This window comes from Bos mutus, chromosome 9 (genome assembly GCF_027580195.1).
Source record: "Bos mutus isolate GX-2022 chromosome 9, NWIPB_WYAK_1.1, whole genome shotgun sequence".
NCBI classification, from domain to species: Eukaryota; Metazoa; Chordata; class Mammalia; order Artiodactyla; family Bovidae; genus Bos; species Bos mutus.
The window spans coordinates 52,939,195-52,952,798 of record NC_091625.1 but is presented as its reverse complement, the minus strand read 5'-3'; the positions used below and the strand labels follow the sequence as shown (position 1 = coordinate 52,952,798).

The following is a 13,604-nucleotide window of genomic DNA, read 5'->3' as shown; positions in this document are numbered from 1 at the left end:
CAGTTGCTTCATATTTACCTCAAACTTGATGTTGGATTGATATTCTGTGCTTGGTAGATTCCTAGAGGTGGCATTCTTAGCAATTTCCCCAGAGAGACTCAAAGTTCTTGTTGTTTTTAATGGTATGTGGATAAAAAGTATTTAGCTAAGCCGTTAAATAGTTCCTGGGACTTAAAATTTTTGTGATGTCGGTGGGAAAGTCTGTTTTTCTCTTCTACAGCATTATTGAAACCATAGGATACAATTATGGTGTGCTTTCTTCATGAATAAAAATGGTGATTTTGTTTTACTTAGATCAGATCAGATCAGTCGCTCAGTCGTGTCCGACTCTTTGTGACCCCATGAATCGCAGCACGCCAGGCCTCCCTGTCCATCACCAACTCCTGGAGTTCACTGAGACTCACGTCCATCAAGTCAGTGATGCCATCCAGAATCTCATCCTCTGTCGTCCCCTTCTCCTCCTGCCCCCAATCCCTCCTAGCATCAGAATCTTTTCCAATGAGTCAACTCTTCGCATGAGGTGGCCAAAGTACTGGAGTTTCAGCTTTAGCATCATTCCTTCCAAAGAAATCCCAGGGATGATCTCCTTCAGAATGGACTGGTTGGATCTCCTTGTAGTCCAAGGGACTCTCAACAGTCTTCTCCAACATCACAGTTCAAAAGCATCAATTCTTCGGCACTCAGCCTTCTTCACAGTCCAACTCTCACATCCATACATGACCACAGGAAAAACCATAGCCTTGACTAGACGAACCTTTGTTGGCAAAGTAATGTCTCTGCTTTTGAATATGCTATCTAGGTTGGTCATAACTTTCCTTCCAAGGAGTAAGCGTCTTTTAATTTCATGGCTGCAGTCACCATCTGCAGTGATTTTGGAGCCCAGAAAAATAAAGTCTGACACTGTTTCCACTGTTTCCTCATCTATTTCCCATGAAGTGATGGGACTGGATGCCATGATCTTCGTTTTCTGAATGTTGAGGTTTAAGCCAACTTTTTGACTCTCCACTTTCACTTTCATCAAGAGGCTTTTGAGTTCCTCTTCATTTTCTGCCATAAGGGTGGTGTCATCTGCATATCTGAGGTTATTGATATTTCTCCCGGCAATCTTGATTCCAGCTTGTTTCTTCCATAGCATATTCTATAAGAGGTAGAATATCACCAAAGGGCAATAATGTCTTCATTAGAAAATACACTTAAAAACTGTGTGATCTTAGACTTGGCGCATTGGGAAAATTCGGATTGATAAAGAAAGGATTCTACTTCAGTCATTGTGAAATACCAAGCATGATGGATTTGACAGCCTCCCCCCTTCCCCGACCTCCCCCACACTCTTCTCCCTGAGATTTGTCCTCCCACTTGTTGAGCCCACCCAAGCCTATTGACTGAGCCAAGAAAACAGACTCCACTCTCCTCCTCCTCTTCTGACTCATGCCAAAAAATCATGGAGCAGTTCAAAACATGTCCCAAATCACAAAACATAATGTGGAAAACTTTCTTGTCTGACTTTGGAATGTTTTTTCATATCCTTTTGTCATTAGTGACATTTTGGATGAACTTCGTTTCTTCAGAGATCTCCCTGACCACTCAGAGCAGACATGCATCGACGTCACATCACATCGTTCTGTTCAGTGTTGCCCCAAAGTTTTAAAGTAACATTAATTTTTAAATGAAATTTGGATTTCTTTTTGGTTTTGATATCTTGGTTAAGATTATGGGCATATTCTGTAAAAGACTTGTAGTGCCTTTTTAATGACAGAGAAAAGTGTTTTTGGAGATGTTTGGAACTTCTGCATTTGTGATAAAACTGCATTAACTTCCTGAACAATAACTATTTTATAAACAATTCATTTTTTACCAAGTCTTCTGAGAACAAAGTTCCTTCTTACACAGAGATCAGCGGGACATGGTCCCTACCCTTGTAATTCATAAAGATATCAGTTAAGGTGCAGCTCAACTCAGCTGAAGGAACTTAACCTCATGCCCACGTCCTTTCTTCTACTTTACATCTCTTTTGTAAAAGAAAATTATGCTTTAAAAAGCAGTAGCTTTTATCACTTGTCATGTTAGGAAAAAAAAAAAAGACATTTTGTTTTACAAAGTCATTGTAATCTTTCTCTTTTACATGCCGTCCCGGCATATGGTAAAAGCAGTTTAAATGTTGAATGAGTGAGAGAGAAGATGCTTAGTGAATAGTTATAGTAAATTCTTTGTTATTCAAGCCTGGTCAGATCTCTGTTTTAATGGAAAACCAAATATTGTGTCTGAGAGAATTAGTATGTTTATTATGAGATTAGAAGTGCAACACACTCAAAGATATGGGGGCTTCTGTTATACTTTTGTAAAATAAGAACTCTATATAGCTGGAGAAGCAGGATAGCTTAGTGATTAAAAAAGAGTGGGTCTGGATATAGACTGGTTCCCAGGTGGTGCTAATGGTAAAGAATCTGCCTGCCAGTACAGAGACGCAGGTTCGATCCCTGGGTCAGGAAGATCCCTTAGAATAGGAAATGGCAACCCACTCCAGTATTCTTGCCTGGAAAATTCCATGGGCAGAGGAGCCTGGTGGGCAGCAGTCCACAGGGCCACAAAGATTGGGACATGACTGACTGAGCACTACTGCTAGGATGTAGCCTACCTCCTAGGTTTTCACCCTAGCTCCTATATTGGTTGTGTAACCTTCCTGAAGTTACTTAATTTCTCTAAACCCTGATTTCCTAATCAGGAAAATGGGCATAAAATAGGACTTACCAAAAGGGCTTCCTGTTAAAGATGGTGGACTGAACACATGTCTACACTGCATCTTCAGCTGGTACAGAGTTCTTATTTTACAAGAGTATCACTTAGAAGCCTCCTTACATTTCAGTGTGTTGTACTTTTCATCTGGAAAGCCTCCTCCTCTCTCTCTGCATCTTTCAGTGCTCCTCCACTTACCTTCCTCCACCATTCTAACCAACATCCAGCTTGCCTTTGGTAGGGCGATATGGTGCAGCAGAATGTAACAGATGGATTTGAGTCTCAGCTTTACCAGTTCCTAGTTTTGTTTTGTTTTTTTTTTAAACCTCAAGCATTTTAGCTTGCTGGGCCTCTGCTTTTTCTTTGGAAAAAATGGGTCCATAATTCTTATAATGCTAGGTCAGTGTATGAACTGTATGTAATATTGCATGTAATATTGCATGTAATTACATCCTAGCCTCTTTATTTAAGTACTTGAATTGTGGTGCTTCACCAGTTTTAATGCTTTTTGCACATGTGAGATACATATCAGCTTTTCAGTACATCAGCAATCAATTTAAAGTACAGCTTCAATTTTAGAAATTGTAAAATGAGAGGAAATTGTGAATCTCCCAGCTGAAGAAAATGCAGAATGTCTTGTACTATTAGGGTGATGCTAATGTGGATATTATGCCTTGACGCTAGTGGTAAAGAACCCTCCTGCCAGTGCAGGAGACATAAGAGACACAGATTCGATCCCTGGGTCAGGAAGATCCCCTGGAGGAGGACTTGGCAACCCACTCCGATATTCTTGCCTGGAGACTCTCATGAACAGAGGAGCTTGATGGCCTACAGTCCATGGGGTCACAAAGAGTTGGACATGACTGAAGCTACTTCTCATTCTGTGTGGATGTTATCCCTTACTTAAACTGATGCTGAAGCTGAAACTCCCAATACTTTGGCCACCTCATGCGAAGAGTTGACTCATTGGAAAAGACCCTGATGCTGGAAGGGATCGGGGGCAGGAGGAGAAGGGGATGACCGAGGATGAGATGGCTGGATGGCATCACCAACTCGATAGACATGGGTTTGGGTGAACTCCGGGAGTTGGTGATGGACAGGGAGGCCTGGCGTGCTGTGATTCATGGGGTCGCAAAGAGTCGGACATGACTTAGCAACTGAACTGAACTGAAAGGTTATAAACTATTTGAAGGACAGAGATCATTTTTAATTCTTTTGTGTCATCACATCTTGTTCAGTGATTACTGGAAATATATTAAGCCTTTAGTAGATACTTGAATGAATGAAGAGTCCATGTTTTAAAATTTAATGGTAAAACTTTCTCTGTTTGAAAATGGAGTTTGAATTACATCTAGATCATATGTTAGAGGACTGTGAACTGAATATTTTCTATTTGTTAGAAGGCAGTCATTAATAAGAAGAATGTTCATTCATTGTCTGAATAATAACATTTTCATACAGATTTTTTAAATGAAATAAAGTAATTATATAAATGTAGCATATTGTTTTTTCTATACAATAATATTTTTGTCATAAAAATATTTTTATGTATTCAAGATCTACATTTTACCATCTACAGAGATGCAAATAGTTGGTTTAATTTTCAGTGGTCTGAGAACTATAAGAAATTCTTTAATGAAAAAGTTTTCATGGCAACATTTTTAAAAAGCACATTAGGATGTTATAATTGCAGGTTAGGTTATTTTGACAAGACTGTGTAACTGATCTAAGCATTTTATGTTTCTATTCACAGAGGAGTGATGGAGCTAAAAATTAAAAAACTGGAAAGGGGTGTGTTAATGTGACTGGGAGAACTGACTGAAACGTTATATTTTATTTTGGTTCACAAGGTCTCCAGCTATATTCGTGAGGGTGACTGCATATTCATCCTTGTTCTCATTAGAGGAATTTTTAATATTCAGTGCAGCACTTCCTTTTAGGGCATGCATTTTGATAGTATGGGCTTCACAGGTGGTTCAGTGGGAAAGAATCCACCTGCCAGTGCAGGAGATCTGGATTCAATCCCTGATCTGGGAAGATCTCCTGGAGAGGGAAATGGCAACCCACTCCAGTATTCTTGCCTGGGAAATACCATGAGGAGCCTGGTGGGCTACAGTCCATGGGGTTGCAGAAGAGTCAGACATAAGTCAGTAACTTAACAACAACATTTTTATAATATTCACTAAAACATTGTGATTTAATACATGCAAATAAGCTGGCCTTATGATCACATGTTCTTCATCCTAAAACAGGGATACATTATACTTTTACTTTTTCTACTTTGGGGGATTTTGTGAAAATAATGGTAGTCCCAGGGGGTTCAAGACAGTGAGCAAGATAGATATGGATCCTGCCTATATAGACAGGATGATCAGATTATTTATGATCGAAACTGGAAAACCGCAGAGAATAAATGGGGGTGCAATTAGTAATTACACTGGGACAGTAAACAAAACTATGGCTACTCCAAGATGGCTCAGTCTCCTTAAAGAGCCACTGTCATGGGGTGGGTAGAAATGAGGCTAAGCCAATAGCTTCTAACCCCCTTTCCCCAAACAAGTAATTATATAGAGTGCTAATTATGCTGTGTATTTGGATGTATAGGTGTTATTGGAGCTTATAGAAGAGTAAGGAACTGGGACCTTGGGGAGTTTTAGGGAAGGCTTCCCAGAGGAGGTGACCTTGGGACTTGCAGGATGAATAGGAGCTAACTAGGTAAAAAGGACACAGGAAGTTCTGGGCAGAGAAGATGGTTGGTACCAGTATCCTGAAGGGAGAGAATAGCTCAATGTGGATGAGTGGATCTGCATGATAGATGCTGTACCATACTAGATGCTTTCAAATATGTAAAATGTGGAATAGAATAGTACAGAAGACCTAGAAACTCTACTGCATGAACTTTCATAGATTGCATGGATATTGGCTCTCCTTTCCTAACTAGATACATGTGGTTTCCTATCACCCTATTCAACACAATTGATGATTTGATGTGTCCCATAATTTTAAAGGGATTTCCTTTCTCCCTATTGCAAATATCTATTTATCTGGGATTATTGTGCTGGGTCAGTTTATACTAGCTTTGTGTCCTGGTGACCTTAAGTGAAATCCAGCTACGAAAAGATATTTATTTAATTTTTTGTCTCTTGATGTTTTTCCCTCTCTCATAGGATAATAAATACTCAGTATATAATTATATACTTATTTATGGCTTATATTGTTAAGAAGATCTTACTCTATTTCTTCTTTAATTTTCATATAATCTATATATTTTGATTTTAGTGTGACTTCAAAAGTAGTAGTATTATGGTTTATTATAAAACTTGGAATTAGAGCAGAATAATTAAGAGTACAAACTTTGGAGTCAAACAGTTTTGATCTCTGAGACTAGCAATTTCTAGTCCTGTGCCTTTTGTGAATTACTTATACCCCTGCGTTCTTAATAAAATGAAAATGATATCATCCACATTAGGTTGTTGTGAGTATTAAATGAGATCATGCATATGAAGTACCTCTTATTGTAAGAGCAATCACAGAAAGCATTTGGCTTGTGGTAGTAGGTAAAGTTTGAACATTCTTTGGCATTGCCTTTCTTTGGGATTGGAATGAAAACTGACCTTTTCCAGTCCTGTGGCCACTGCTGAGTTTTCCAAATTTGCTGGCATATTGAGTGCAGCACTTTCACAGCATCATCTTGTAGGATTTGAAAGAGCTCAACTGGAATTCCATCACCTCCACTGGCGTTGTTCGTAGTGATGCTTCCTAAGGCCCACTTGACTTCACATTCCAGGATGTCTGGCTCTAGGTGAGTGATCACACCATTGTGGTTATTTGGGTCATGAAGATCTTTTCTGTATAGTTCTGTGTATTGTTGCCACCTCTTCTTAATATCTTCTGCTTCTCTTAGGTCCATACCATTTCTGTCCTTAGTTGTGCCCATCTTTGCATGAAATGTTCCTCTGGTATCTCTAATTTTCTTGAGGAGATCTCTAGTCTTTCCCATTCTGTTGTTTTCCTCTATTTCTTTGCATTGATCACTGAGGAAGGCTTTCTTATCTCTCCTTGCTCTTCTTTGGAACTCTGCATTCAGATGCTTATATCTTTCCTTTTCTCCTTTGCTTTTCACTTCTCTTCTTTTCTCAGCTATACAACCATTTTGCTTTTTTGCATTTCTTTTTCTTGGGGACGGTCTTGATAACAAATTTCCCTGATGCCTTCAGCATCAGGGGAAATATTGAAGGCAGGAGGAGAAGGGGATGACAGAGGATGAGATGATTGGATGGCATCGTTGACTCAATGGACATGAGTTTGAGTAAGCTCTGGGAGTTGGTGATGGATAGGGAAGCCTGGTGTGCTGCAGTCCATGGGGTCGCAGAGTTGGACATGACTGAGCAACTGAACTGAACTGAGTAGGTAAAGTGATTATTGTTTATAACTTTAAATTAAAACAAAATAGCAGATATTTAATAGAAAGGGTTTAACATTATGATCTCAGGAATAAAGCCTGAATAATTGTCTTTTATAGAGTAAAAGAATTGTAGGGTTTTGTAAGACGGGACAGTTGTGTTCTTTTGGCCTAAATTTCTATTCAGTTCGTAAACTGTGCTCTAATCACACATTGGACCTTTCCTGTTAGAATTGAGTCATCTCCATGTCTTTTTTGTTTGGAGGGGGAGCTTAGATGTTTTCACCCTCTAAGATGAAAGCATTCCTTCACCCTAGAGGGTTTTTACCCTCAAAGGGCAAGCATCCTTGTTACCTTCAGGAATGATGTTCCATGCAGGAAAGTATACCAGTGGGGTACCTTGAATGTTTACCTTTCAAACTAAAGGGATATCTAATATCATTTATTGCACACCATGTGATGGTGTACTGGTATTAAGATATAATTTGCTTTTGAACTATGGTGTTGGAGAAGACTCTTGAGAGTCCCTTGGACTGAAAGGAGATCCAGCCAGTCCATCCTAAAGGAGCTCAGTCCTGGGTGTTCATTGGAAGGACTGATGTTGAAGCTGAAACTCCAGTACTTTGGCCACCTCATGCGAAGAGCTGACTCATTTGAAAAGACCGTGATGCTGGGAGGGATTGGGGGCAGGAGGAGAAGGGGACGACAGGATGAGATGGCTGGATGGCATCACCAAATCGATGGACATGGGTTTGGGTGGACTCCAGGAGATGGTGATGGACAGGGAGGTCTGGCGTGCTGTGGTTCATGGGGTCACAAAGAGTCGGACACAACTGAGTGACTGAACTGACTGACTGACTGACTGGTATTAAAAATATACCAATTTATGAAATAATCAGAATTAAAGATAAATTATCATAAGTAATACATAATCTAATGATACTATAAAATATATGTAGTAAAATATAAGAAATGTTCAGTTTCACCAGTCCTCCCTGTCCATTACCAACTCCTGGAGTTCACTCAAAACTCACGTCCATCGAGTCGGTGATGCCATCCAACCATCTCATCCTCTGTCGTCCCCTTCTCCTCCTGCCGCCAATCCCTCCCAGCATCAGGGTCTTCCAATGAGTCAACTCTTTGCATGAGGTGGCCAAAGTACTGGAGTTTCAGCTTTAGCATCATTCCTTCCAAAGAACTCCTTTAGAATGGATTGGTTGGATCTCCTTGCAGTCCAAGGGACTCTCAAGAGTCTTCTCCAACACCACAGTTCAGAAAGCATCAATTCTTTGGTGCTCAGCCTTCTTCACAGTCCAACTCTCACATCCATACATGACCACTGGAAAAACCATAGCCTTGACTAAATGGACCTTTGTTGGCACAGTAATGTCTCTGCTTTTTATATGCTATCTGCTGCTGCTGCTGCTGCTAAGTCGCTTCAGTCGTGTCCAACTCTGTGCGACCCCATAGACAGAAGCCCACCAGGCTCTCCCGTCCCTGGGATTCTCCAGGTAAAAACACTGGAGTGGGTTGCCATTTCCTTCTCCAATGCATGAAAGTGAAAAGTAAAAGGGAAGTTGCTCAGTCATGTCTGATTCTTAGCGACCCCATGGACTACAGCCTACCAGGCTCCTCCATCCATGGGATTTTCCAAGCAAGAGTACTGGAGTGGGGTGCCATTGCCTTCTCTGAATATGCTATCTAGGTTGGTCATAACTTTCCTTCCAAGGAGTAAGCATCTTTTAATTTCATGGCTGCAATCACCATCTGCAGTGATTTTGGAGCCCCAAAAAATAAAGTCTGACACTGTTTCCACTGTTTCCCCATCTATTTCCCGTGAAGTGATGGGACCGGATGCCATGATCTTCGTTTTCTGAATGCTGAGTTTTAAGCCAACTTTTTCACTCTCCTCTCTCACTTTCATCAAAGAGGCTTTTTAGTTCCTCTTCACTTTCTGCCATAAGGGTAGTGTCATCTGCATATCTGAGGTTATTGATATTTCTGCCGGCAATCTTGATCCCAGCTTGTGCTTCTTCCAGCCCAGCGTTTCTCATGATGTATTCTGCATAGAAGTTAAATAAGCAGGGTGACAATATACAGCCTTGATGTACTCCTTTTCCTATTTGGAACCAGTCTGTTGTTCCATGTCCAGTTCTAACTGTTGCTTCCTGACCTGCACATAGGTTTCTCAAGAGGCAGGTCAGGTGGTCTGGTATTCCCATCTCTTTCAGAATTTTCCACAGTTAATTGTGATCCACACAGTCAAAGCCTTTGGCATAGTCATTAGTGAATTATAAATAACAGTAATTTTCAGGGATTAATTTGTCCTTTAACTCATTTTTAACTCCCAGCCTTTAAAATGGTGTTCATTTCACTAAACATTGTAGAATGGAACAGATTGTAATTAGATAATTTCTGAAGAGAACTAATTTAGTGAGTTGGTCTCCAAACAATAAAGGAAGTTATCTTGAGATTTTTAATTGCTGTATTTGGAATGTCTGAAAAATATCAATAAGGTGTGTCCTTTAATTTTGTATTATTGTAACTTTTAGGATTATTGTTCTGTATTCACCTAGTTATTGGAAGCATTTTAAAATATTAAAATTTCAGAAAGATTAAGGGTTTTTCATGTCTCTGTAATAATAATAATAATAAATATCTTATGCCATCTTATGCCATCTTATGCCATCTTAAAGTGTCCATCTCTGTAGTTTTTGTGTTAGGCAATAAGAACCTGGAGTTTATAACCTAGTTTATGAAGGGAATATGTAGCAGTGATGGGTTGCTAGGAAAGTCTCTGAGCTAGTTAAACAACGTGTCATGAATTATTCTGATCCTCTTTATTGCTCAGTTCTAGTGAATTAATTGAAAATGATGCTCATTTTTAGATTTTTAAAAACTTAAATGAAAAGTATAGGTATACTATTTTCAGTAATTAAAAAAGCAAGAAATAAGTATGAATGTATGAAATGTTTAAAACAACCTGATGTTTGACAACAGTGAAATGAATCCTCAGCAAATTATGATATATTTATGTGATTTAGTATAGTTTGAAGGTTTGGATATGGTGTAGCAAATACTATATTATAGATTGGAAATCATAGGTCTCTCTTTTATAAAATTAGCAGAAAATAGGCACAGCTTTACATATTTCTTTCATGTGTTTTTACACTGTTTTTGCTTTTCAAAATTAAACTTAGAAGAGAGCCTGTTTAAGATGATTCAAACTGGAATTAATTTTGATGCTTGGGTGTATTAGAAAATGGAAGCTAGACCTTCTAATGGGAGTTGTAAAACATAGTCATGGATTCAGTGTTTATATATGTAAATATATGTTTTTTATATTTTCCTTTTCTGAGTCTTTTCCATTATAAGTATTATAAGATACTGAATATAATTCCTTGTTCTATATTGTAAATCATTGTTTATTTTGTTTATTGTATATATCTATTAATTCCATACACCTAATTTATCCCCACTTCCACTTTGGTAATCATAAGCTTGTTTTCTGTGTCTGTGTGAATCTGTTTCTATTTTGTAAATAACTTCATTCATATTATTTTTTTAGATTCTACTTATAAGTGATATCATAGAATATTTGTCTTTCTCTGACTTTACTTAGTATGGTGATCTCAAAGTCCATCCATGATGCTGCAAATGAGAAAATGTTTTTCTTTTTTATGGCTGAGTAATATTCTTTTATATATATACACATGCATACATATATGTATATATACTACATCTTATTTATCCATTCATCTGTTGATGGACCCTTAGGTTGCTCTCATGTCTTAGCTGTTATAAGTAGTGCTGCTATGAACATTGGGGTACATGTATCTTTTTGAATTAAGAGTTTTAGTATTTTAAGGACTCGCCGTACTGTTTTGCATAGTGGCTGCACCAATTTACATTCCCACCAATGGTATAGAAGTGTTCTCTTTTCTCCACACCCTCTCCAGCATATATTATTTGTAGACCTTTTGATGATGTCCCCTCTGATAGGTGTGAGGTGTCAGACAGGTACCTCATTGTAGTTTTGATTTGCATTACTCTAATAATTAGCAGTGTTGAGCATGTCTCATGTCCCTGTTGGCCATCCATGTATCTTCTTTGAAAAACTGGCAGTTTCTGCCCATTTTGGATTGGTTGTTTGTCTTTTTGATATTGAACTGTATGAACTGTTCATGTATTTTGGAAATTAAGCCCTTGTCACATTGTTTGCAAATATTAATATTTTCTCTTAGTCCGAAGGTTGTCGTTTCATTTGTTTATGGTTTCCTTTGCTGTGCAAAAGATTGTTTGATTAGGTCCCATATGTTTATTTTTGCTTTTATGTCTATAGTGAGTGTTGTTTGGAAAGCTGGACTACCACGTGTACGTCAATGAAGTTAAAACACTCCCTCACACCATAAACAAAAAGAAACTCAGAATGGGTTAAAGACTGTCTATGGAATTCTCCAGGCAAGACTATTGGACTGGGTTGCCTTTTCCTTCTCCAGGGAATCTTCCCGACCCAGGGATTGAACCTAGGTCTCCTGCATTGCAGGCAGATTATTTACTGTTTGAACCACCAGGGAAGCCCCTAAATATAAGACATGACACCATAAAACTCCTAGAAGAGAACATAGGTAGAATGTTCTCTGACATAAATCGTAACTATTTTTTAAAGTCTTAATTTTTCCCTCTGGCCATCTGATGTTTTAATTTTTAATGTAACTCTTTAGCTATTTTTGGTTCTCAAATTTTAATTTTTTGTCCCTGAAATTCTAATAAGGTGAAAAAACTTTAAAACTTATAAGCATTCTGAAACCTTGCCTATCACAAGAGCATTCAGTCAGATTGTTGTATCTTGTCTATAAGACTCTTCAAGATTTGAAAGTATTAGCATCATGAAGGCCCAGAGTATGTTTGTTTTTTTCTTTTTTTTTTTTGCATTTAAGTCACTGTGCTTTTCTTTCTTGTCTTTTCATTTAGCTGGAATGCTTGCCAACTCCTCTGCGACCTTCTGAGGCTGAGACCCTGAGGAACCCAGCTGGAGAATGCCGTCTGAACGCTTCCTCAGGTGGGCACTGTAGGATACGTCTTGGCTTGGGGTGGTGAGCCTTGTGTGACTTGAAATCCTCCTACTGCAATGTCTAGGACCGAGCACAGGGAAGGCACTCAACAAGTATTGAAGGAATTAAAGCAAACCAGTCTGCGAGTGTGTGTGAATTTAGTTTGGTAGCACAAGGGCTAACCACTAAGATGTAATTACTGCCCAAACTTAGATATGTTTAATGGTTAAGTATTTCAAAGAATACTTTTTTATCCTTTTTATCTTTTCTTTATTTAGGATGCTAACCTCCCTCAAACTAACAGTATACATCCATAAAGATATATGATGTAATAAATAATCAGAAAACTACATATACATGACTATTGTCCCTTTTAAAGCAACCATTTGACATGTAGTTAGTATACAAATATTAATGAGATGTTTTTGCATTGTTTTATTTCATACTGTGTCTTTGACATCCAGTGTACATTTTCTGCTTAGAGCCCATCTCAATTTGGACTGCGCACGTTTTACTCAGTAGCCACATGTAGCTAGTGGCTATTATATTGTACAGAGCAGGTTTAAGGAGTTCCCCAGAGGAAAGGGTATTGGGGTTGCCTTGCCGAAGACAGGTCACCCTCTACTCTCACTTGTAAATTTCAAGGTGGCAATATTGCTTCCATGGAAGACCTTTCCGAATTGTAGAATGACCTTCGAACCTGTATACCCTCGGAAAATGTGGCTCCTGTCTTATGTTTTGTTTGTTTGTTTGTTTAGTATTTTAGGAAGCTTTAGGAATATGTTTTTCCTTCCTTCTTCATCCATTCCTCTGTCGATGGATGTTTAGATCGCTTCCATGTTTTGGCTGTTGTAATCTGTGCGGCAGTGAACATTAGGGTGCGTGTATCCTTTCTGATCATGTTTTTTCCCAGATATATGCCCAGGAGTGGGATTGCAGGGACATATGGTAGCTCTGTTTTTAGTTTTTTAAGGAACCTTCCATACTGTGCTCTATAGTGTTCTGTACCAGTTTATATTCACACCAGCAATTTAGAAGAGTTCCCTTTTCTCCACACCCTCTCCAGTATTTTTTGTTTGTGGATTTTTTTTTTATGATAGTCATTCTGGCTAGTGTGAGGTGATATCCCATTGTAGTTTTGATTTGCATTTCTCTGATAATTAGCAGTAGTGAACATCATTTCATGTGCCTGTTGGCCATCTGTATGTGTTCTTTGAAGAAGTATCTATTTAGGTCTTCTCTCTGACGTCATTTTTGGTTGGCACCAGGCTTGGAGGTGCTATTGGCATCTAGTGAGTAGAGGCCAGGGATCCTTCTAAACATCTTACAGTGCGCAGGATAATGCCCATAGCAAAAAACGTCAGGATGTCAGTTTCACTGGGGTTGAGAAACCCTGCTCTAGATCTGGCATCCAA

The 13,604-nt window shown here is 38.7% G+C and overlaps 1 protein-coding gene across 3 annotated transcripts in view; it reads left to right on the top strand.

The window, feature by feature from the left end:
- The window catches only part of KLHL32 (kelch like family member 32), a 221,428-nt gene that overhangs the window by 26,008 nt on the left and 181,816 nt on the right, over positions 1-13,604 (top strand). For all 3 annotated transcript variants that reach the window (XM_070376574.1, XM_005892257.2, XM_070376576.1), the window contains exon 2: positions 12,110-12,197. In XM_070376574.1, the coding sequence (XP_070232675.1) occupies positions 12,175-12,197 (23 nt within the window). In that variant the 5' untranslated portion in view covers positions 12,110-12,174. The remainder of the gene's footprint in view (positions 1-12,109; positions 12,198-13,604) is intronic.